At 39.4% G+C, this 27,187-nt stretch overlaps 1 protein-coding gene across 1 annotated transcript in view; it reads left to right on the top strand.

Moving 5' to 3' along the window:
* The window catches only part of LOC121383490 (voltage-dependent calcium channel type A subunit alpha-1-like), a 176,526-nt gene that overhangs the window by 95,933 nt on the left and 53,406 nt on the right, over window positions 1-27,187 (top strand). The window contains exon 2 of the mRNA XM_041513563.1: window positions 1,548-1,803. Within this exon, the coding sequence (XP_041369497.1) occupies window positions 1,548-1,803 (256 nt within the window). The remainder of the gene's footprint in view (window positions 1-1,547; window positions 1,804-27,187) is intronic.

The following is a 27,187-nucleotide window of genomic DNA, read 5'->3' as shown; positions in this document are numbered from 1 at the left end:
TGGACAGCTACGGACCACAACGGATTGTCATGAATAATGCCGGGTCGTAACCGTGGCTAACCCGGCGTCCTGGGCCTTGACAGTGTGACCGGGGCTTAAGAGAGCTAGACGGACATTTGGACAGTTGTTAAAAACTGTCCGTCTAGCTCTGTTACAGTCAGAGTACTCGGCTAGGCGAACTAATGAGCGACCATAACCGTACAAATGTTCATCTAGCTCTCGAACGACAGAGTACTCGGACTACATTTCCATGGCCCCGGGTCTTACTTTTTCTGTCCCACCTGACCACATACCATGGATACTTATACTCTCACATTACAGTAAGGAGCGGATGCAGGATGTTTCCAGAGTGTGGGTGCAACGTTTACAACGGAATGCAGGGAGGGGTGCAACGTTTATAAACGGCACCTGGAATATGCAAAAGCACTCTAACATGCATTTACTCTCCCCAAAATAGCTCGTCAACTATTAGCCTACATGTACCCCACTAAACACAAATAAAATCATTGTACCTGTACTTATTTTCTACACATTGGATTTTTCGAAGCATTTCGAAATTTTGAGAACGGATTCACATCTCGGCGAACGGAAAGTGTTCGACCCGTAGCCCTCTATATCAAAGGCTCTAAAGACTAACCCTAACCCTATCCCTAAAACTACCCTAACTTTCGAAAGGGGGGTACGGGTCAAACTCATACCCAGCGAACTCCCCTGGATGTGCGCCTGACAATATAGTGGAATTGAGTTTTGAAAACACGAACATTTCCAGGGAGTCTACTCTGACAAATCTTAGAGCACTGGGTTATTTCCCTTGGCTTATAAACCCGCTTGAAGTTCTAGTAAAACATTTACCCATAAACCTAACTTACAATTATAGGCATCGGAAGTGACTGGGGGAGAGAGGGAAACAGCATATTAATTTGACTTTCAACGGGAGGGGAATACTTTAGTTTTAGAGTTGGAGAGCAAAATGTCCCCCATGGCGCTACCCCTGCCAGCTTTAATTTTAATTCGTCATTATTTAAAAACAAACTCGTTAGGGAGATCAAAATGAAATTGCATGGAATTCTACAGTGTTTTCAAAACTTTTATTCATTGCTATAACAATGTGTTTAGAAGGAAGTGTTTAGTTTGCACATGCTCCACTTTTGAAATACAAATGTATATCTATGTGTTAGAAAATAATGAAGCATTTAATTTTATTTTATATTAGTATAGGTATAAAACGAAATTTAATAAAGAAATATTCAGTAAAATTTACATTGAAGAACAATACGTCGTGCTTATGTAGGAGCGGTTTCATAAGTGTTCCATGGTCATGGATGAAGTGGGTTATGGAACTTCTAAATGTAAACCTTTGTTGATTTTAAGGGAGGGAGGGACGGAGGGACATAGTAGGGAGGGAGGGAGGGAGGGAGAGAGGGAGAGAGAGTTCTACTGCCTCATCGAGAAAAGCAGCAAGCGATCTTTTACATGCGTTTTACAATATATAGAACAGTATTAATCCGTTTATTAGATGCTAACAAAATGTTGTTTGTATTTTGCAGTCGCCCCCGGGCTCCACTACAAGGCCCACAACATGATCGGGGCCACAGGGAGCAGACATGTGTCCCAGCGGCGACGAGCGTCCATCGTTTCCGGGTCGACTCCCTACCCCTCCCTGATTGGCCACCTGGAGCAGGTGTCAGAGGAAGGGGAAGGGCCGATTATCCGGGTGGCTCGCAGGCGGGCGGTGGATACGTCTGACCTCCGGACATGCGCACTCCTGCAAGGCAAACTCAAGGAGATGAAGACGTACCCAGAGTGAGTACATTTTTAAATTTTATATTTTTAATATTTTATTTTAAGGGAGCGTGGACAGCTGACCTTGATAATCGTCATGTTTCGCTTTATATTAAGATTTTGGTATGTAATTTAATGATGGTTTCATGGCCATTAATTAGAACAAATATATAAAGTTAGCTAATCTTTTCTTACATACCGGTTGGTACGAACATCATTGGTTATTTGTATCACATGGTAAATACACATATATTACTGTTATCGAATTAAAGACACACGATTGGTTGGTCCTAGGTGAGACCCCTTTGCCACAGCCATGTCATGCAATGAAATAATCACGATCAAAATTGATTGCTCTTTGATGTATAAGTTAAACAGAAAATGATTGCTCTCTGACTTGTAAGTTAACTGCAAACACACAGACCTTTAAATTTCTTTTCAATCTCGTTTTGAGGATATGTAAGAAATTAGAAAAAACACATTTTACACTAATGTCCGTTAGATACAATTTGTCTTAGCCTACATTATTTTGTTTAGAAACGTATCGAACTCAGGTTGGCTCTCTAGATATCTCATTGTAATATAAACAGTATCTAACGCTCATTTATGTAGTATATTATTTAGTTACAATCTAGTAGTAAGCAAAACTGTCGTAATCCATGATACATGTAAATGCTAGTCACTAGTACAACTGTCGCGTCCAGAAGGCTACACCCTACGGATATCGCTAATTTTATATTTAATTTATATTCTATATCTGGTATCTTTGAATGTGTGAAAAGAAACCCATTCCATCCGATTTCATATATTGTTAATCATTAATAATCATCTAACAAATCCAAAATATAGGTTTTTTTTTAAATCCGTTTTTCATTTCCAGACATGGTCTATTTCAGAAACGAGGCAATATTCCGTAGGTCGTTGGAACATACGTTGTTCCTTGTGCCAGTCCGTTTTACTAAACTATCCATCTAAGTTTGTACCGAAAGGTTCATATCCTGGAATGCAATGAAACAAGACAGAGCAAACCTCGGACTACATAATCAAGTAATCTTTAAAATAAATTAAATTAACTATACTTTAATCTTTTTAGATTTTAAAAAACCCAACAACACAAAACAACAACATGTTCTCTGCTGGGCTTCAGGCTTGGTCCTGTTTCCATGCATACGTAAAAAACCCAGGTATTCGATTTAAGTGTATAAGAAAGGCCGTGGTATGTACTATCCTCTTTGTGGGATGGTGCATATAAAAGATCCCTTGCTGCTAATAAAAAAAGAGTAGCCCATGAATTGGCGGCAGCGGGTTTCCTCTCTCAATATCCGTGTGGTCCTTAACCGTATTTCCGACGCCATATAACTGTAAATAAAATGTGTTGTGTGCGTCGTTAAATAAAACATTTCTTTCCTTCCATCGCTTCAGACTTCGCTCAGTATTAGGACTCGTGGTTTGATTATAACATGAACACGTAACGGCAGACAGACATATTGCCAACTGGTATTCGTCTGTATTCATGAAGTTTTATTAGATAATACACGATGAATAATTGATTTAACAGCGAAGCTAGATAGCTTGGCTTTGAAATCAATAATAGTCTTCTTCTGTGGTTTTTATTCATGATTGCAATATGGTACAGAATTTTCTTTTTGTTACAAAACGCCCGTTATATTTTCATGTATTTATCATTGTTTGACGCATGTTTAAGCTACTGCTGGTGACGATTTCATAAACGTCAAATATATTCGTAGTTAAAAACAAAATATATCATTTAATCAAAAAGTACCAGAGCAGCTGATTGTTTTCATTTTCATATGTAATTAACGTGCTCATATCCAGTTACGGTTCAAGCACGCTGTCCCGTGAGACACCTTGGCTGTCTAAGTTATGTGACGTTTTGTTATGAATACGATGAGTTCAAAATGGATACAATTTTTATAGTGATTCATGGGCGTATTGTCAAATTGTTGTTCATTGACATCTGGACTGTGCAGAGATATATTTGAATGTGTTAATAGTTTTATTATTTAGTGGGTTCCTTTCCATCCACGCAGCACGTCTTGTTCAAATGTTACAATTACACATTTTGTGCAGAAATATATTTGAATGTGTTAATAGTTTTATTATTTAGTGGGTTCCTTTCCATCCAAGCAGCACGTCTTGTTCAAATGTTGCAATTACACATTTTTATTATTTATTTTTTTGTGCAATGACATCACTAAGAGTACATTGTTATTTGTTAATTAACAATCGTTTATTTGATGTGAACGTTTTTTAATATACATCTGACAGTCTTCAGAGGGCACATGCCACCATTGTCCGTTAGCAGCCAAAAGTAAAAGTTTGTTTTGTTTAACGACACCACTAGAGCACATTGATTTATTAATCATCGGCTATTGGATGTCAAACTTATGGTAATTCTGACATATAGTTCCCATTTTTTGTATATGCACCATCCAACAGACAGTATAGCACACACTACGGGTCTTTCATATACCAGTCATGGTGCACTGGTTAGAACGAGAAATGGCCCAACGGGTCTATCGACGGGGATCGATCCTAGATCAACTGCGCATTAGGTGAGCGCTTTACCACTGGAATACGTCCCGCCCCTTTGTCACGTGTCAACTGACCATTAGAACTCGTTCCTGGATGTCGCTAACAAAGCCTCGTGTTATCCATCATTATCCTGTGTTAGACGCGTGTTAATCGACCATTAGAATCCAGGTCTGAATGTCACTAAAACGTCACGTGTTATCTATTGATATCCTGCGTTAGAAACGTATTAACCAGCCATTGGAACCCGTGCCTAGATATCGCTAACAACGCCACGAGTTAACAATCATTACCCAATATTTAGACACGTGTTAACCGACGATTATAATCGATGCCTGCCTGTCGCAGCAGTGTCGCTAACCATGCCACGGAGTATTTATCGTAACCGTGTTAGCCAGGTTTTAACCGACCATTAGAACCAATGCCTGCATATTGTTAACACGGCCACCTGTTATCTATCATTACCCTGTGTTAAACACATGTTGACCGACCATTAAAACCCATGCCAGCGTGTCACTAACAAAGACACGTGATATCCGTCATAACCCAATGTTAGACACGTGTTAACCGACCATTTGCCTATTTGAACCCGTGCTTTATGTCCATAACTAGGCCACGGGTTGTCTATCATTAACCAGTTTTAGATACGTATTAAACGTTTCAGCCTTGGCTGTCTCTAACCATGCCACGTGTTATCCATGATGACCCTGTGTTAAACAGGTGTTAACCGACCATTAAAAGCCATGCCTGAATGTTGTAATCCGTGCCACATGTTAACCGATGATCAGAACCCGTGCCTGGATTTCACTAACAACGACACGGGTTATCTGTCTTTAACCAGTTTTAGACAGTGTTAACCGACCATAAGACTATTTGAACCCGTGCCTGGATGATGTCGCTGACAAGACCACGGGTCATCTGTCACGTCTAGGCCGCCCGTGCGTTGGACGGCGTGGGTCACGTTGTCCAGACGACGGCTTCCTGGGTTCTCGAACGTCGAGAAGGCCTACGTGCACCGGCCCGGGCGTGCTGCGTCTTGATCCTGGCGTATCGATTCAAGCCCTGATTCCCGGCACTAGGCTGTGTGGTTTCACCTGGTATATATAGCGCTGTGGTTTGTGCATGTTAACAGCGTCACAAAATCAATAGCCTGACCCAGAGAGACGATGTGTTTTAACCAGTGTCTCGTGCAGTCATTAACACAGATTGTCTGGAGCGATACAGACTTTACAAGAGGGGGTTGGGGTTGGGATGTGGTCTCCTCACTACCATTTGGGAAAGCGAGCATAATTTGCAGGCCCTAGGCCTGTGCCCACCCACCCCACCCCACCCCACTCAAGGACGTTTCTTGGTCCTATTCTATATAAAGAAAGAAAAAAACTATGGCTTATGTCCTCCCTCCCCCCCCCCTCCTTCCTCTCCACAGGCAACTGTGACCCACCACTAAGATTGTGCCCCTAAATATTTAAACGACCAGCCTGATTTTTTATATAAAAAGACCATAGTTGTTTGTTTTACAATGTTGCTGGTTTTGAGGAACTACTTCGGCTTTCTTTCTTCCCTTTGTCTACTTGCTCAATGGTATATTCTGTGCATAATTGCTATGTACGGTAATGATTCGGGGCCCCAACCCTTACATTATCTTTTTTTTTTTTTTAAAGTGCCCTTACCCCATTCCAGATATCGTTCCAACGGGCCTGATTTGGTAGAGGATAATGGGACATTTTTGTGGTCCAAAGGCTGTATTCTTTAAGGTTAAGACCGAATTGTACATTCTAACTATTTCAGAGTGGTGTTTTATTGCTTTGAGGTGGACATTGGTGGGGTCAAACAGAGGGTTGGGGTAGAGGGTAGGACGGATGGTTGTTTTTGTTTTAATTGATTTATACATGCACATGTTCTACAGTACTATTGAGAACCAAATCGTGGAACACGTGCCAACCTCTTCCATTTTTTTTTGACAGCGAGCACCATCCTCAATCTATACAAATGGAATAAAATACGGGATCACCCCATTCACTAACAGGAGAAAGTGACTGCAACCAAAGCCTTCACCTATAGTATCGTGACGTAAAGCAGCTTAGTGGTGAAATCACTTGCCTGATGCGCGGTCGGTCTAGGATCGATCCCTGTCGGTGGGTCCATGGGGATATTTTTCGTTCCAACCAGTGTACCACGACTGGCATATCAAATGTCGTAAACATGTGCTATCCTGTCTGTGGGATGGTGCATATAAAAGATCCCTTGTTGTTAATCGAAAAGAGTAGCACATGAAGTGGCGACAGCGGGTTTCCTCTCTCACTATCTGTGTGGTCCTTGTTTTGTTCCAGCCAGTGCACCACGACTGGTATATCAAATGTCGTGGTGTGCTATTTTTGTGGGATGGTGCTACTATTGAAAACAAGTAGCGGGTTTTCTCTCTAGTCAGAATTACCAAATGTTTGACATCCAATAGCCGATGATTAATAACTCAATGTGCTCTAGTGGAGTCGTTAAAGAAAACAAACATTTAGTTTCATCTATAGTGTCACGAAGTCAACCGTGTTACTAACAACTAATCCCAAACAGCTACATAGGTTTGAAAACAAACACTACACATTTCTACATGGATTATATCTGATAATATGGGTAGAATGATAGAAATATACTACTCAAAAGAATTTAAGGGTCAAAATTTATAACCAAATAAGTTTCAGAGTGTATTAGATTGATGATGTAAACTACACCAATTTTTTTATTTATTGTTCCATATTTACAAAAAAGCACAAATAAACGTCACTGTATACAAGAAAGTCACATGATATGCTGTCAAAGTTGAAGGTTGTCAAATATGGATTTTACACATTAGAACATTCGTTTAATAGTGTGTGAATCCACCCCTGGCGCGAATACACTCGACACATCGTTGCCTCATGCTGTTGATCAGACGTCTGAAGAACTCTTGGGGAATGGCCTGCTACTCTGCCATAAGAAGTTGACCCAGATCATGAAGGTTGGCCGGAGGGGCATGGTTATTCCGAACTCTCCTGCCTAATTCGTCCCAGGCGTGCTCTATTGGGGCCAAGTCAGGCGAATATGCTGGCCAATCCATCCTGGCGATACCTTGTTGTCTGAGAAAGTCCGTTACCACCCTGGCGCGGTGGGGTCTGGCATTGTCATCCTGCAGAATTGCCCCGCCGCCAATCTGCTGAAGGCCTGGGAGAACCAACGGCCGGATAATCTCATTCAGATAGCGGATTCCATTCAGATTGCCATCCACCACATAGAGGGGGGTCCTGTGGTGGATAGAGATGCCGCCCCACACCATGACGCTGCCACCACCGAACCGGTGACGTTGTCTAACGTTAACGTCAGCGAAGCGCTCCCCAGGACGTCTGTAGACACGAACCCGACCGTCGTTGAACTGGAGACTAAACCTGAACTCATCAGTGAACATCACTCGATCCCACAGAACACGTTGCCACCGCAGATGAAGCGTGCACCAGTGACGTCTGGCCGTTCTGTGACGTGGTAGGAGTGGTGGTAGAACAGCCTGGCGACGGCAGCGTAGATTATTGGCTCTCAGACGATTGCGTATGGTTTGATCAGACACTCGAGTTCCAGTCGCAGTCCGCAGATTGTCACGTAATCGGCGTGCAGTGGTTGTGCGTTGACGTAGAGCCATATTGGTGATGTAGCGGTCCTCTCTATTTGTAGTGCTTCGGGGTCTTTCCGAACGTGGACGATTTCGAACAGAATTCGTTGCTTGGTACCGTTGCCACAGTCGGCCAACGACACTCTGACTGACACCAAGTCTCAGAGCAACATTTCTTTTGCCATCCTGAAGCCAAGCAATAGCCCTTCCTCGATCTTCGATAGTTAGTTGAAGTCGTACCATTGTCGAATTTGGAGTGTGCACCGTACACGAACGCAAGCTACAATTATACGGAAATTCAGCATTGGAAACATGGAATACACATGCAAAGCGTGCAAATGAAGCCCTTTGTGAAAAAGCAAGTTATGGGCACTTAGCAGACATTTCTCTTTCGCCCTAATTTACGTGCATGTTTTCGCCATTAGAACTAGTGGACAGTGTCAATGACAGTGGATTTTAATTCATTTATGGGTTGCTTAGACCCACTTTCGTCAAAATGGAACAATACCATGCGTGACATTATGGTCTAGCTAATATAATTGACATTCAGAAAATAATGTCGAAAATATCGTCTGACCCTTAAATTCTTTTGAGTAGTATATACATGGTAAAAAGGTTTCAGACCAGCTCACTTTGCAAGAATATCTCTATCATTTATGCCCGAATTTGAGGATTTGCACCCTTACTGATGGAGGGGCATTCGCTTATATCGTAATGTCAACCTTGTTACACGTTCAATTTATGTTACATGTTTGTATTATATACAGCTATTACGACGCTCCTAAGGAATTTACTGTGGTCTACAACACCAAGTGTTCCTATATTTATTTCTCTCACTATATGTATTAATTGTTCTCTAGTGCAGATGAGGGGCGGAACGTAGCCGAGTGGCATAGCGCTCGCTTGATGCGCTGTCTGTTTGGAATCGATCCCCGTCGGTGGGCCCACTGGGTTATTTCTCGTTCCAGCCAGTGCACCAAAAAAAAATTCTTTTTTTGTTTAACGACACCACTAGAGCACATTGATTTATTAATCATCGGCTATTGGATGTCAAACATATGGTAATTTTGACACAATCATTGAGATACAACCCGCTACATTTTTCCATGAGTAGAAAGAGCTCTTTTATGTGCACCATCCCACAGACAGGATAGCACATACCACGGCCTTTGATATACTAGTCGTAGCGCACTGGCTAGAGCGAGAAATAGCCCAATAGGCCCACCGACGGGGATCGATCCTAGAACGACCGCGCATCAAGCGAGCGTTTTTCCCACTGGGCTACCTCCCGTCCTACTAGTGTTATGTAATGATTTGTACAACCCCTTAAGGTTCACGCGTCCTTGATATTTGATGCCTCACACGTAACTAATTCCCGTTGGCAATAATGTTAACATTTAAAAATAAAATCCTATATCAAGCAGCCAGGCTACAATGATAAAGTAGGACTTTGCTTTCAATCTTCTTACAAGAAAAAGGGATGTCTCATTTAAAATATCTAAATCATGTTTTTACTGTCAACTTAGAGTGCAGTTGTTCTAAAGATAGTTATGTTTGTCAGCCTAGCCGGCGTTTCAGAATTAACTAGTAGTTGTTAACATTGCTTTCATATCAATATTTGGCATTGACATTTGTTTATGTGACGTCATTAGTTGGTGCACAGCTGGAGGCAGTGTCTAGAGCCTAGAGACAAAACACAATATGATGCTTTCTTGCTGCCCCCATCCTACCCCCCCCCCCCCCCCCCCCCCCCCCCCCCCCCCCCCCATGGGTTGTCGTCGATGGGCTTTGGCTTTCCGACAACTATAATTCCACAAATGGTACATCAAAGGCCATGGTATAGAAATGTCATATTAAATAGCCTTTGTTGCTTTTCTGTAGGAGTAGTGTATTTTGTGGCAGCAGGTTTCCACTGTGCTTATATATGTATTGATGTATGAATATCTATATATCGTATGTATGTCGAGGTTGACTGTTACATACATAGATATATTAACGCACTGGCGCGGGGGATAATTAAATCCTTTCAAACCTCACAAATTGTCCCATGCCGTTGCTGGGACTCGAACCTGTGGCACCGAATCACCCACAAATTGCAAAATTAACCACGATGCGCTGTGAGCTATTGAGGCATCCATAAAAAGGATGTATGTATGTATGTATGTATGTATGTATGTATGTATGTATGTATGTATTATGTATGTATGTTTGTGTCTGTATGTGTGTGTGTGTGTGTGTGTGTGTGTGTGTATGTGTGTGGCCCGTAGGAGCCGGGGTGGGAGTGGGGGTGGGGGGGGGGAGGGGAGGACTTTTTTCGCCAGTTTTTATTTCGGGACTTTAAAATGTGTTATAATGCTAATACGAAAACCTGACAATATAACCATAAAAATGTGTGTGTGCGTGTGTGTGTGTGTGTGTGTGTGTGTGTGTATTAGTAAACATTGTGTATGTATGTATTAGTAAACATTGTGTGTGTATGTATGTATTAGTAAACATTGTGTATATGTGTGCGCGTGTATGTATGTAGGTATGAGTTCATGTGTGTGTGTTTATGTGTGCGCGAGTGAGTTTGTATGCGTGTCTGCGTGCGTGCGTGTCGATCTACATGATATATATTACAAGTTTCTGAAGACTCTTTCAATCTAATTAAAATTAGCTCCACTATTACATGTGGATCTAACAGCAGCCCGTTGGAGCTCATGTGCAGGTGACCTTTCATTCGACCAATCAAAACCTTACTTGCAAAATCATGCCAGTGATTTGATGATGATGATGATGATGATAACTAGTTTAAAGGAAACATGACACGTGACCATATTATAGCTCATTTTAAAAGAAAAATGATATAAAAATAATATACAAATAACTTTATAACAATAAAATACGTGTAGTTAACTTAAAATGAAGAAATTACGCTAATCAGTATCAAAGTACGATTTATGCATATTTCTTCGTGAGCGTTCGGAAAAAAAGGGAAGTGACGTCAGAGCCGCTGTACTCTTCCATTGTTGTTAACTGTTTATATATGGAGTAAGGGGCTTACGATCTTTTCAGTCCAACAGTGCCGTACTGCGCGGCCTTTGGGTGTAAAAATAAACAGTTTAAACGATCGGGATTGTCTTTTTATGGTTTTCCAAAGGATTGTATCCGAAGAAAGACGCGTGTATTTTATCGCAAAAGAAAAGATTGGACACCAACACCGCATAGTACTTTGGTGTCAGCCTATTTACAGCCCGGAGCCCGAACGTTACCCGGAGACAAAAACAGTACTCTGTTGCGAATGCCGAGGTGTACATTGTACATATTTGGCACAAAGATACACCTCAGCATGATGTATTTATATATGTTAAAACAAAAATGTAGAATTTTTTATTTATTTATTTTTTTTGGAGAAAAAAAAGATTTTTCATGTTAGGGCTGTAGGCCTACATAACAAAATCTGTATTCGCCGTCCGAAGAAGGAAACGTCAATAAGTAATTAAATATGGCATATACAAACATGGGATTTGGCATGAGGATACATCTCAGTACGATGTATTTAAATATGTTTTTAAAAAATGTGTAGAAAACAATAATAATTTTAAATAATGTTTTTAATCTTCGGGCGGAATACGTCACAAAAACGTTCCTCATCGCCCGAAGCCCCAAAGCAACACGAAGTTCAATACAAAATAAACCACTACTGTCGGTGTCGAAATAACTATTATGTTTCATCCACGGGCTGACTTGAGAATCGGAGTGTTGTTTTAGTTAATTGGTCCTTTCTTTCCGTGGCCTGCACATGTGATTCCTGATTGGCAGGTGTAAATTGCAGGGTATCGACCAGGTAAGTGATTACCACGGTCTAGACATACGCACAAAATACGTGCCAGTTTTTTAAAGATCACAGGGTATTGTGGCGTAACCTGTCGCGACTATAGTACAATGTTAATGGACATTATCAGCCGCCCTGCTTCATTACTGTAAATAATGCTGTAAAACCCTTGATTAAGTAGACTTTCCCATCTAAAATTACAAAACTGACCAATTACGTAGTACCAAAGAAAAGAAAATTATCACTTGGGTATCGTGAGTGGTCGTTTTTACTCTAACGCACCCTACCAATAGGCCTAATAATATGCTACTTTTTTTTATGAGAGAAAAATACTATAACCCCATTTCGTTCTATTGATGCAAATAGAAATATATTTAGTTTAAAAGTTGATTATACTCTCAAGTCATTTATGTTGTTTTACAAGCCAGGTTAATGAAAGTGAAGCGCCTTGTCGTAAATTAGAGCGTTTGTTTACACTGTGCATACAGATTTCATTATGTACAGCCCGAACATAAAAAAAAATGCGATATTTTCTAAAAAAAAAACCCAATTTTTTTTTGTCCTACATTTATATTTTTTTTACATATTTAAATACATCATATCGAGGTGTATCTTTATGCTAAATATGAACAGTATACACCTCGGCATTAGCATCCGAGTTTTGGTTTTGTCTCCGGGTTACTTTCGGGCTCCGGGCTGTAAATTGGTCGACCGGTCTGGTCTGGCACCATCAGTTTCTCCACCCTCCGACTCGCTATCCATTTTTTCTTCAGTATCACTGTTGTAAGTAAATGTGTGTCTTTCTTCATTTACTAACAGCTCATATTGATACGGCAAAACGTTTTGCGAACGAACACTCATTGTTTTGGTAAGCTGTGCAAGTCTTAGATTCTTTATGAGTGGTACGGACTAATGCTTTTAAGTGTAAGGCGTCAGATCAAGCGACGCGTCTCTGACGTCACGGACCTCGTGATTGCCCTGCTCATTAAAGATCGGCAATTTCCGCTAAGAGCTCGTATCTGGGGTTCTTTTATGGAGATATTTTAAGTAATTAATTTTTTATATTTTTTTTTTTTAGGTGGTTCAATTTATAATTAATTGTACATGGTTGGTGCCAAATATGGTTTACGTGACATGTTTCCTTTAACGTGCCCATATACCACTAGGGTTTCGAACACGCCCATCCCGAGTCCGACCTCCGATAAGATCGGTGGCCTGACTCGGGATGTGGGGGGGGGGGGGGGGGGGGGGGGTTAGTGTTGAAAATGGGCAGAATTTTGAAAATAGCAATTAGTAAAAAGGTTAATAGAATAATTAAAAAAATAATAATAATAAAAAAAAATTACAAGCCAAAAATAAAAAGAATTGACTCCTCGGCCGAATATTTATATAATTTGGAGCATTTTAGAAGGACAGTCCAAAAATAAATAAGAGAAAGAAGAGAGGATCGGACTATTTAATAATATTTAAAAGAAAAGTAATTTCGACATAAAATTTTGAACGAAGGTCTAAATGTTTAAAGTCCAATCTATATGTCCACGTGAGTGGCCTCGTTAAGGCCGTTAGGGTGTGGAGGTTGGCCTACGGCGAACTGATGAGCGGAGAACCGGCAAAGGCGGGGATGAAGTGCTTCCATCTCTGGTCGGCGAGGATGGTTATAACACTCCGGTAGTCGTTGCCGAAAAGGGCCTTGACGATCCTGTGGATGGTGTGGCTATCCATCTCTCTAACTAGGACCGCTTGTCGGTAGACTCCTTCTCGGCGCTGAGTTAGTACCAACCCCGTCTTGCCGGCTGTAGACTTGATGGTGTGTAGCTCGTAAGCGCTTCCATCAGGCAGTTTTTTCACCTCTGGTTCCACTAGTCCGCCCATCAGTGATGCCGGATCCGAGGTGTCCCCCTGCACGAACTTCAGGAAGCCGGACCTGATTTTCCCGATCTGAACTTTCCAGACGGCTTCCGAGTCGGAGGGGGACGGTGCCTGTGAAGGTGGAGGTCTTGCCTTGTCAGGCTGGTCGCTCGGCTGAGCGACGGCCTTCCTCTTCGCAACGGCTCCTGCCCGGACCGCCGCCTTCCGAACTGGCAAGACTGGTGACAGTGGCCAGTTACGTGTAGGCGGTGGCGTAGAGGGAGATGGAGGTCCGTCTGCGGGCGTCTCGCACATCGGCGCGTTGAGAGCATCCCTCGGTGTTGACGGCGGGTCCGGATGAGCTGGTCCTTTCGTCTTGGGCCGAGCCGGGGGCGGCGACGCAGAAGGGACCGCCGCTGGCGGTTGAGCCGCCAGTTTTGTTCCCCCCTGAGCCGCTCCTGGCGCACGTTTCTTCTTCCTCCGTCCTCTTCCGCGAGTCCGAGTCGCCGTAAACCAAAGTCACGGTTGCCCGTGACCCGGTGTACGCGACGCGAAACTCCAGCAGTGATCCAAAGCTTGCAATCAATCCCCCCAGGTGGGGTGGCAAGTCGAGAGCACAGGCGACAGCGTGCAGCTTCGTCGAGAGTTAGCTTGGAAGTGAGTGATTTGAAAAGAATTTGAAAACATTCGGGATTATGCCGAGGGTACACGAAATGATTCGGGAGAATTACGAAGTATGCCGGAAACTAATTTCAATATAAAATTTTATATAAAATTCGTTTCAAGACGAAAAAACCCAAAACAAAAACGTGATGGTATAGCCATAAAATCTGTTTATCCTAGTATGCAGAGTTTATTACTGCACTTTTCCCCCTGTTTCTTTCAATGTTGAAATAGACCAACAAGTTCGCCTATTGCATAAATAGTCTCGCACGATATTTTTAGAATTTGTATGCTCCCGAATAACACTATAAAAGGCGAAGTGCAATTGGTCGATATTTAAATTGCTATTTATAGATAAAATGTCACCTGGACATGGGAGTCCACGGAATGCTGTTAGATCTAATTTTAATCAGACTGAAGACTCTTTCTGACGGAATACGTCCAGTACCTCTTAGACACTCTGAATCTTGATACAGAAAGTAAACCGAGGCCTTACAATGCAAACAGCAGATTACTCACAACTTGATGGTGTTACATGGACATTCTCCGCGACAAGTTAACGTTCTAATGTCGATTTACTGCACTTCATCTCGAAATCGCCGCCTTCTAAACACAATATATCAGAGTTACCGGGTTGAATACACGGATAAATTGAAAGTTTCAGTATTTGTTTTGTAGATCTATATAAAAGAGCACCAGGATACATTTTATGTTAAACAGAAATAGCTCTGACCACTATAGCAGCCCCCTAAATGTCCCAATTGGGACATATTTTAGGCTCTTGGAGATGTTCCAAGTGAGGTATCTTAGGCTGGAGTTCGGTCCTTGGAGATGTTCTAAGTGGGACATATTGGGCTGGTGTTCGGCCCTTGGAGACGTTCTAAGTGGGACATCTTGGGCTGGTGTTCGGCCCTTGGAGACGTTCTAAGTGGGGCATCTTGGGCTGGTGTTCGGCCCTTGGAGACGTTCTAATTGGGACATCTTGGGCTGGTGTTCGGCCCTTGGAGACGTTCTAATTGGGACATCTTGGGCTGGTGTTCGGCCCTTGGAGACGTTCTAAGTGGGATATCTTGGGCTGGTGTTCGGCCCTTGGAGACATTCTAATTGGGACATCTTGGGCTGGTGTTCGGCCCTTGGAGACGTTCTAAGTGGGATATCTTGGGCTGGTGTTCGGCCCTTGGAGACGTTCTAATTGGGACATCTTGGGCTGGTGTTCGGCCCTTGGAGACGTTCTAAGTGGGATATCTTGGGCTGGTGTTCGGCCCTTGGAGATGTTCTAATTGGGACATCTTGGGCTGGTGTTCGGCCCTTGGAGACGTTCTAATTGGGACATCTTGGGCTGGTGTTCGGTCCTTGGAGATGCTATAAGTGGGATATCTTGGGCTGGTGTTCGGCCCTTGGAGACGTTCTAAGTGGGACATCTTGGGCTGGTGTTCGGTCCTTGGAGACGTTCTAAGTGGGACATGTTTCATCTGGGTAAAAAAAATGTGCAATTTTATTTCATCTAGTACCAATGTGTCAAGTAGCCTTGTGCTTGAAACATGTATGGGGTACCTGTAAAAAAAAGTACTCGAATTTTGTGCGAAACTAGGGTAGTCATAGACGCTACCCGTTATCTCAGAAACGAGCAGCTTGACCCCCATTTTTTTCTGATTCACTTTAAGTGTAAGGGGTGGTAGTATTTATATCCGTGGCGTTTATGTCGGTTGATACGTTGCAGGTAGGAGTTTTAGCCACATATGTTACTATTGTCGTCTATGGGATTTGATTTGGTAGTATACACCCTATAGCACATATTCAGTGCATAATAAAAAATATTATGATTTTGTCATTTTATTTAATTAAACTATACTGGTTGATTAATTAGCCATCACTCGATCATGCAAGTTCACAATGACCTTGACCTTGACAATAATCTCTGTACATGGCTCTGAATGGAGTTTGAATCAAAGTTAGCACTGAAGAAAAGTTGGTTTTGGCCTATAATTCATACTGTAAAGATTTCAATAATTTCTTTTTACATGGTATTTGACTTGCCATATACAACTGCTCTTAAATATGGTATTATATATAGGCAACCTGAACTAAGATTTTAATAGCAATTTATTTTTATATTAAAAATAGCATGTGCCAATAGTGGGTTAATGTCTTTAGTTTCCATTAACATTGTTAATTTTTTATGTATGAAATTCTGAAAACTCAAATTTGTAAAGAAGTTGATTTTTATTGTCATTTTGACATATTTATAGGGTGCTAAGTTATATTTTAGACAAATTTGTAGTTTTATGCAAAATTTAAAGTAAATTTGAAGAAAAACTTTACCAAAAACATAATTAAATTTGTTGTCACTATTGTGCCTTCTGTTCTTATTTGTACATAACAATAAGGTTGTTAAACATATACTTAGATCTCCAGATCATTTTTGTTTCTTAATAATCACTTAGTTAGCTCTCATGAAAAGCATTTTGAGTTTATACTAGATTCAGAACCAATTTTTTCAGATTTGATTATCTGCCTTGGATTAAGTTGATAATTTATTTTATTGTTAAAGCTGTATTACCTAATGTTACTAGCTAAATAAAATGCTGGATTACAGATTGTAGGAATACATCTAATGTACATATTGTATTCATCCGGATTAGAAAATAATGCAAGAAAATAGATGTTCGGGTAATTTTGTCATTTAAAAATAGTTTTTTTCAGTAATTAATCAAAAATAAATGTGTTAAAGCTGCATGATTATTCCAGATATCACAACTATTAAAACCTCCAACTACAGTAGGCTATAAATAAAATATAGTCAGGAATATTGGTGGCTGCCAATGGTTTTGATGGTTCATTATGAAAATCAGCATGGCCGATGGATTTGAAATTCCCACACCTGGTAACTTGAAGACACCCACACCCAGCATACAGGATTTCCTCCCAACACTAATGTTCAGGACATTAAGTCATTACTTCATACAGGTACAGTCATGTTTGTGTTTCCTTCCTCAGACAGTGTATTTTTTTAATACTGATATTTCTTTGATGTGCCTGTTAAGGTCTTCATAATCTAGGGGTCAATCAAGTGCATGTGTTTTAATGGAATTCTTTAAAGGGGTAGAGGTACTCTGACTATCTTTGTTGTCTCTACATATATACCTGAGTACACACACCCAACTGAAAGTAAATATCTTCAGGAGTTTTATTTTAAAACATTTTGTTGTTTAATATGACATATTGCATTTGTACAAAACTATATGCAATATATATGCTTTTTGAGGTGTACATTATATTAGGTTGCACTGTAGAAACAACAGTTTCAGTGAGGTTGTCAGTTTATGTCAGAATACACCAGATCCTGGTTGTCATAAAGACACATAGCTGGACACTTTTTGAAAAATGTATGTTATCAGTATAGGTAGTACTAAACCAAATAACTTCCGGCTGGGTCAAAGTTCGAGGTGCACCGAACTTTTGATAGAGAAGTGAACACCACAAGTCCTGTGATTGGTTATAAATGTGAGTGTGTTGGTTGTAAAAAATAATAGTTTCATCTGGGTAAAAAAAATGTGCAATTTTATTTCATCTAGTACCAATGTGTCAAGTAGCCTTGTGCTTGAAACATGTATGGGGTACCTGTAAAAAAAAGTACTCAAATTTTGTGCGAAACTAGGGTAGTCATAGACGCTACCCGTTATCTCAGAAACGAGCAGCTTGACCCCCATTTTTTTCTGATTCACTTTAAGTGTAAGGGGTGGTAGTATTTATATCCGTGGCGTTTATGTCGGTTGATACGTTGCAGGTAGGAGTTTTAGCCACATATGTTACTATTGTCGTCTATGGGATTTGATTTGGTAGTATACACCCTATAGCACATATTCAGTGCATAATAAAAAATATTATGATTTTGTCATTTTATTTAATTAAACTATACTGGTTGATTAATTAGCCATCACTCGATCATGCAAGTTCACAATGACCTTGACCTTGACAATAATCTCTGTACATGGCTCTGAATGGAGTTTGAATCAAAGTTAGCACTGAAGAAAAGTTGGTTTTGGCCTATAATTCATACTGTAAAGATTTCAATAATTTCTTTTTACATGGTATTTGACTTGCCATATACAACTGCTCTTAAATATGGTATTATATATAGGCAACCTGAACTAAGATTTTAATAGCAATTTATTTTTATATTAAAAATAGCATGTGCCAATAGTGGGTTAATGTCTTTAGTTTCCATTAACATTGTTAATTTTTTATGTATGAAATTCTGAAAACTCAAATTTGTAAAGAAGTTGATTTTTATTGTCATTTTGACATATTTATAGGGTGCTAAGTTATATTTTAGACAAATTTGTAGTTTTATGCAAAATTTAAAGTAAATTTGAAGAAAAACTTTACCAAAAACATAATTAAATTTGTTGTCACTATTGTGCCTTCTGTTCTTATTTGTACATAACAATAAGGTTGTTAAACATATACTTAGATCTCCAGATCATTTTTTTTTCTTAATAATCACTTAGTTAGCTCTCATGAAAAGCATTTTGAGTTTATACTAGATTCAGAACCAATTTTTTCAGATTTGATTATCTGCCTTGGATTAAGTTGATAATTTATTTTATTGTTAAAGCTGTATTACCTAATGTTACTAGCTAAATAAAATGCTGGATTACAGATTGTAGGAATACATCTAATGTACATATTGTATTCATCCGGATTAGAAAATAATGCAAGAAAATAGATGTTCGGGTAATTTTGTCATTTAAAAATAGTTTTTTTCAGTAATTAATCAAAAATAAATGTGTTAAAGCTGCATGATTATTCCAGATATCACAACTATTAAAACCTCCAACTACAGTAGGCTATAAATAAAATATAGTCAGGAATATTGGTGGCTGCCAATGGTTTTGATGGTTCATTATGAAAATCAGCATGGCCGATGGATTTGAAATTCCCACACCTGGTAACTTGAAGACACCCACACCCAGCATACAGGATTTCCTCCCAACACTAATGTTCAGGACATTAAGTCATTACTTCATACAGGTACAGTCATGTTTGTGTTTCCTTCCTCAGACAGTGTATTTTTTTAATACTGATATTTCTTTGATGTGCCTGTTAAGGTCTTCATAATCTAGGGGTCAATCAAGTGCATGTGTTTTAATGGAATTCTTTAAAGGGGTAGAGGTACTCTGACTATCTTTGTTGTCTCTACATATATACCTGAGTACACACACCCAACTGAAAGTAAATATCTTCAGGAGTTTTATTTTAAAACATTTTGTTGTTTAATATGACATATTGCATTTGTACAAAACTATATGCAATATATATGCTTTTTGAGGTGTACATTATATTAGGTTGCACTGTAGAAACAACAGTTTCAGTGAGGTTGTCAGTTTATGTCAGAATACACCAGATCCTGGTTGTCATAAAGACACATAGCTGGACACTTTTTGAAAAATGTATGTTATCAGTATAGGTAGTACTAAACCAAATAACTTCCGGCTGGGTCAAAGTTCGAGGTGCACCGAACTTTTGATAGAGAAGTGAACACCACAAGTCCTGTGATTGGTTATAAATGTGAGTGTGTTGGTTGTAAAAAATAATAGTTTCATCTGGGTAAAAAAAATGTGCAATTTTATTTCATCTAGTACCAATGTGTCAAGTAGCCTTGTGCTTGAAACATGTATGGGGTACCTGTAAAAAAAAGTACTCGAATTTTGTGCGAAACTAGGGTAGTCATAGACGCTACCCGTTATCTCAGAAACGAGCAGCTTGACCCCCATTTTTTTCTGATTCACTTTAAGTGTAAGGGGTGGTAGTATTTATATCCGTGGCGTTTATGTCGGTTGATACGTTGCAGGTAGGAGTTTTAGCCACATATGTTACTATTGTCGTCTATGGGATTTGATTTGGTAGTATACACCCTATAGCACATATTCAGTGCATAATAAAAATATTATGATTTTGTCATTTTATTTAATTAAACTATACTGGTTGATTAATTAGCCATCACTCGATCATGCAAGTTCACAATGACCTTGACCTTGACAATAATCTCTGTACATGGCTCTGAATGGAGTTTGAATCAAAGTTAGCACTGAAGAAAAGTTGGTTTTGGCCTATAATTCATACTGTAAAGATTTCAATAATTTCTTTTTACATGGTATTTGACTTGCCATATACAACTGCTCTTAAATATGGTATTATATATAGGCAACCTGAACTAAGATTTTAATAGCAATTTATTTTTATATTAAAAATAGCATGTGCCAATAGTGGGTTAATGTCTTTAGTTTCCATTAACATTGTTAATTTTTTATGTATGAAATTCTGAAAACTCAAATTTGTAAAGAAGTTGATTTTTATTGTCATTTTGACATATTTATAGGGTGCTAAGTTATATTTTAGACAAATTTGTAGTTTTATGCAAAATTTAAAGTAAATTTGAAGAAAAACTTTACCAAAAACATAATTAAATTTGTTGTCACTATTGTGCCTTCTGTTCTTATTTGTACATAACAATAAGGTTGTTAAACATATACTTAGATCTCCAGATCATTTTTTTTTCTTAATAATCACTTAGTTAGCTCTCATGAAAAGCATTTTGAGTTTATACTAGATTCAGAACCAATTTTTTCAGATTTGATTATCTGCCTTGGATTAAGTTGATAATTTATTTTATTGTTAAAGCTGTATTACCTAATGTTACTAGCTAAATAAAATGCTGGATTACAGATTGTAGGAATACATCTAATGTACATATTGTATTCATCCGGATTAGAAAATAATGCAAGAAAATAGATGTTCGGGTAATTTTGTCATTTAAAAATAGTTTTTTTCAGTAATTAATCAAAAATAAATGTGTTAAAGCTGCATGATTATTCCAGATATCACAACTATTAAAACCTCCAACTACAGTAGGCTATAAATAAAATATAGTCAGGAATATTGGTGGCTGCCAATGGTTTTGATGGTTCATTATGAAAATCAGCATGGCCGATGGATTTGAAATTCCCACACCTGGTAACTTGAAGACACCCACACCCAGCATACAGGATTTCCTCCCAACACTAATGTTCAGGACATTAAGTCATTACTTCATACAGGTACAGTCATGTTTGTGTTTCCTTCCTCAGACAGTGTATTTTTTTAATACTGATATTTCTTTGATGTGCCTGTTAAGGTCTTCATAATCTAGGGGTCAATCAAGTGCATGTGTTTTAATGGAATTCTTTAAAGGGGTAGAGGTACTCTGACTATCTTTGTTGTCTCTACATATATACCTGAGTACACACACCCAACTGAAAGTAAATATCTTCAGGAGTTTTATTTTAAAACATTTTGTTGTTTAATATGACATATTGCATTTGTACAAAACTATATGCAATATATATGCTTTTTGAGGTGTACATTATATTAGGTTGCACTGTAGAAACAACAGTTTCAGTGAGGTTGTCAGTTTATGTCAGAATACACCAGATCCTGGTTGTCATAAAGACACATAGCTGGACACTTTTTGAAAAATGTATGTTATCAGTATAGGTAGTACTAAACCAAATAACTTCCGGCTGGGTCAAAGTTCGAGGTGCACCGAACTTTTGATAGAGAAGTGAACACCACAAGTCCTGTGATTGGTTATAAATGTGAGTGTGTTGGTTGTAAAAAATAATAGTTTCATCTGGGTAAAAAAAATGTGCAATTTTATTTCATCTAGTACCAATGTGTCAAGTAGCCTTGTGCTTGAAACATGTATGGGGTACCTGTAAAAAAAAGTACTCGAATTTTGTGCGAAACTAGGGTAGTCATAGACGCTACCCGTTATCTCAGAAACGAGCAGCTTGACCCCCATTTTTTTCTGATTCACTTTAAGTGTAAGGGGTGGTAGTATTTATATCCGTGGCGTTTATGTCGGTTGATACGTTGCAGGTAGGAGTTTTAGCCACATATGTTACTATTGTCGTCTATGGGATTTGATTTGGTAGTATACACCCTATAGCACATATTCAGTGCATAATAAAAAATATTATGATTTTGTCATTTTATTTAATTAAACTATACTGGTTGATTAATTAGCCATCACTCGATCATGCAAGTTCACAATGACCTTGACCTTGACAATAATCTCTGTACATGGCTCTGAATGGAGTTTGAATCAAAGTTAGCACTGAAGAAAAGTTGGTTTTGGCCTATAATTCATACTGTAAAGATTTCAATAATTTCTTTTTACATGGTATTTGACTTGCCATATACAACTGCTCTTAAATATGGTATTATATATAGGCAACCTGAACTAAGATTTTAATAGCAATTTATTTTTATATTAAAAATAGCATGTGCCAATAGTGGGTTAATGTCTTTAGTTTCCATTAACATTGTTAATTTTTTATGTATGAAATTCTGAAAACTCAAATTTGTAAAGAAGTTGATTTTTATTGTCATTTTGACATATTTATAGGGTGCTAAGTTATATTTTAGACAAATTTGTAGTTTTATGCAAAATTTAAAGTAAATTTGAAGAAAAACTTTACCAAAAACATAATTAAATTTGTTGTCACTATTGTGCCTTCTGTTCTTATTTGTACATAACAATAAGGTTGTTAAACATATACTTAGATCTCCAGATCATTTTTGTTTCGTCAGAATACACCAGACCCTGGTTGTCATAAAGACACATAGCTGGACACTTTTTGAAAAATGTATGTTATCAGTATAGGTAGTACTAAACCAAATAACTTCCGGCTGGGTCAAAGTTCGAGGTGCACCGAACTTTTGATAGAGAAGTGAACATCACAAGTCCTGTGATTGGTTATAAATGTGAGTGTGTTGGTTGTAAAAAATAATAGTTTCATCTGGGTAAAAAAAATGTGCAATTTTATTTCATCTAGTACCAATGTGTCAAGTAGCCTTGTGCTTGAAACATGTATGGGGTACCTGTAAAAAAAAGTACTCGAATTTTGTGCGAAACTAGGGTAGTCATAGACGCTACCCGTTATCTCAGAAACGAGCAGCTTGACCCCCATTTTATTCTGATTCACTTTAAGTGTAAGGGGTGGTAGTATTTATATCCGTGGCGTTTATATCGGTTGATACGTTGCAGGTAGGAGTTTTAGCCGCATATGTTACTATTGTCGTCTATGGGATTTGATTTGGTAGTATACACCCTGGAGACGTTCTAAGTGGGGCATCTTGGGCTGGTGTTCGGCCCTTGGAGACGTTCTAAGTGGGGCATCTTGGGCTGGTGTTCGGCCCTTGGAGACGTTCTAATTGGGACATCTTGGGCTGGTGTTCGGCCCTTGGAGACGTTCTAAGTGGGATATCTTGGGCTGGTGTTCGGCCCTTGGAGACGTTCTAAGTGGGGCATCTTGGGCTGGTGTTCGGCCCTTGGAGACGTTCTAAGTGGGACATCTTGGGCTGGTGTTCGGCCCTTGGAGACGTTCTAAGTGGGGCATCTTGGGCTGGTGTTCGGCCCTTGGAGACGTTCTAATTGGGACATCTTGGGCTGGTGTTCGGCCCTTGGAGACGTTCTAATTGGGACATCTTGGGCTGGTGTTCGGCCCTTGGAGACGTTCTAAGTGGGATATCTTAGGCTGGTGTTCGGCCCTTGGAGACATTCTAATTGGGACATCTTGGGCTGGTGTTCGGCCCTTGGAGACGTTCTAAGTGGGACATCTTGGGCTGGTGTTCGGCCCTTGGAGACGTTCTAATTGGGACATCTTGGGCTGGTGTTCGGCCCTTGGAGACGTTCTAAGTGGGATATCTTGGGCTGGTGTTCGGCCCTTGGAGATGTTCTAATTGGGACATCTTGGGCTGGTGTTCGGCCCTTGGAGACGTTCTAATTGGGACATCTTGGGCTGGTGTTCGGTCCTTGGAGACGCTATAAGTGGGATATCTTGGGCTGGTGTTCGGCCCTTGGAGATGTTATAAGTGGGATATCTTGGGCTGGTGTTCGGCCCTTGGATACGTTCTAAGTGGGATATCTTGGGCTGGTGTTCGGCCCTTGGAGACGTTCTAAGTGGGACATCTTGGGCTGGTGTTCGGCCCTTGGAGACGTTCTAATTGGGACATCTTGGGCTGGTGTTCGGCCCTTGGAGACGTTCTAAGTGGGATATCTTGGGCTGGTGTTCGGCCCTTGGAGACGTTCTAAGTGGGACATCTTGGGCTGGTGTTCGGCCCTTGGAGACGTTCTAATTGGGACATCTTGGGCTGGTGTTCGGCCCTTGGAGACGTTCTAAGTGGGACATCTTGGGCTGGTGTTCGGCCCTTGGAGACGTTCTAAGTGGGACATCTTGGGCTGGTGTTCGGCCCTTGGAGACGTTCTAATTGGGACATCTTGGGCTGGTGTTCGGCCCTTGGAGACGTTCTAAGTGGGATAGCTTGAGCTGGTGTTCGGCCCTTGGAGATGTTCTAAGTGGGATAGCTTGGACTGTTGGGATAGTTTGAAGTGCTACAGACCACACATATATTTACATATTTATATAGGGATAATGTATTCAAAACGGCTAGAATATTATGTACGGTCAAAATAGGTAGGGTGGAGTGGGGGTTGGGGGTGCCGGTATGCATTACGACATAGTTGTGTCCTGTCATCAATCTCTCTGTGGACCCACTAGACATGTGAACGTTTCTCGTTTGATCTAGTGCTGTACGACTGGTATATGAAAGTTCGAGGGTATAAGCTGTCATTCTCCAAATCGCCAAAGGCGAATTAAAGTTGAATATGGAGAATATATTTAATTATAAATTCGCCAAGAAATTAATTCCATAATCGCATTTCTTGACCAGTAAATCTAGTGGTGTCGTTTAACAAAACATGCTCTAACTTTTAACTTTGTACATCAATTGCTATGCTCTGAGAGGTGATTTTGCACATGTTTGTCCGATTTGAGCTTCTTCTCAGTTTTTGGGGTGTAAAAATATTTTTAGAAAGTAGATAAGGCCGAAAAAAAATATTACTTGTTTCCTATTACATGCTGGAAAAATATAGGGTAGGTAGGTAGGAAAAACATTTTATTTTGGAAAATAATTTTATTTATGGATATTAAATAAAGGTGTTGACTACCGGTATCCAAAATAACCTCTGCATGTATAGAAATGCATTATGCAAATCAACAATACCATTCATCGCAGTGTTTTCCCTAGAAATGAAGTAAGGCATGGTAAAGTGACGTTTTGTGGGCATATTTTATGTGCAGTTTTAAATATAAGGGTTTTTTTTCTTCTATTATACAATTTCCTTATGACCATTTTATTTTCTATATCTATTTCATAACTTAATCAAAAAACAGGAAATATGTAGTACTATCCACATAGGTGTGTTTAAAGGCTTCTTTTTACATGGGCAACTTATAAATTTATAAAGGCAAGGCATTTTGATTTTAAGGGCAACATGGTGCTAACCTATCTGTGGGAGTGTACATACAAAAGACCCCTTGCTGTTTAATAATAGGCAGAAGGTTTACTCTCATACTAACACTTAACGTCTGTACTGGTCCAGGACAGACTTGGTTGAACCTTAATTGGATAGAAACCAGTAAATAAGTTATAACAATTTCTTTTAATGAAAACTGAAAAGAAGGGTTCTATATTTATCTGTCCAACAATAACATTAAAAAAAAATGTTATGACTATTATCTTTCCTAGTGTATCTAAGAAATGGTAGACTTACCAATTTTATAATTTGCAATGTTAGTTTTATTCTGTATGCATCCAGTATTAAAGTACACACTTGGTTTGAAGCAATCAATTGGTCCAATGAATAGAAATGCAATACAAATGCTCAGGATGCTCAAACGAATGTTGAAAAGTAAAGTTTGTTTTATTTAACGACGCCACTAGAGCACATTGATTTTTATCCCCTAGTTTATCAGAAGGTCACTAAATTTCTACAAGGCCAGTTTGTCGCTGGAGTAAATCATTAAATATAGTTATTATTATTATTATTATTATTATTATTATTATTATTAATCGGAACACCTCGCTACACTAGATGTAGAGTAAATCGGAAAAGATCGCATATATTCGTGAAAACAATTTTCCGACTCTTCGCCCGATATCTCACGAAAATTACCGAACTTCAATTTGAAGGGAAGTAACTCCATCAATCAATTGTTAGAAGAAAACATTTCGTGGCTAACGGGTCGCCATTAAAACTAAATTTGCGACAGTAAAACCACCGATATACGTCCGCAAATCGGAAAACACAGTAGGGTTATGCCCTAAATGACACCAAATTAGTGCTTGTGATAGTTTTGGAATGTTTTCGTGGAAATCGTTGTTATATTAAAAAAACATTTTTGGATATACAAAAAAAGTTTTAGGGTCGGCAGGTTCAAATTAGGGTCGGTCGGATAACCGGAAACAAACAATATTTTATGATACGCCTAAAGTAGACTGGGTTTGATAAGAAATGCTGAAAAATATCTTTATTGAGGTATATTATATACAGCTTTTAGCTTTCTAAATGATGATGATGATGATAACTAGTTTAACGTGCCCATATACCACTAGGGTTTCGAACACGCCCATCCCGAGTCCGACCTCCGATAAGATCGGTGGCCTGACTCGGGATGGAGGGGGGGGGGGGGGGGGGGGGTGAAAATGGGCAGAATTTTGAAAATTGCAATTAGTAAAAACGTTAATAGAATAAATAAAAAAAGAAAAAGGTTACAAGCCAAAAATAAAAAAATAATTGACTGCTCGGCCGAATATTTATATAATTTGGAGCATTTTAGAAGGACAGTCCAAAATTAAATAAGAGAAAGAAGAGAGGATCGGACTATTTAATAATATTACAAAAAAGAAGTAATTTCGACATAAAATTTTGAACGCAGATCTAAACGTTTAAAGTCCGATCGATATGTCCACGCGAGTGGCCTCGTTAAGGCCGTTTGGGTGCACAG

Source organism: Gigantopelta aegis, chromosome 10 (genome assembly GCF_016097555.1).
Source record: "Gigantopelta aegis isolate Gae_Host chromosome 10, Gae_host_genome, whole genome shotgun sequence".
Classification (NCBI taxonomy): domain Eukaryota; kingdom Metazoa; phylum Mollusca; class Gastropoda; order Neomphalida; family Peltospiridae; genus Gigantopelta; species Gigantopelta aegis.
This window is presented reverse-complemented; position numbering and strand designations above follow the sequence as displayed.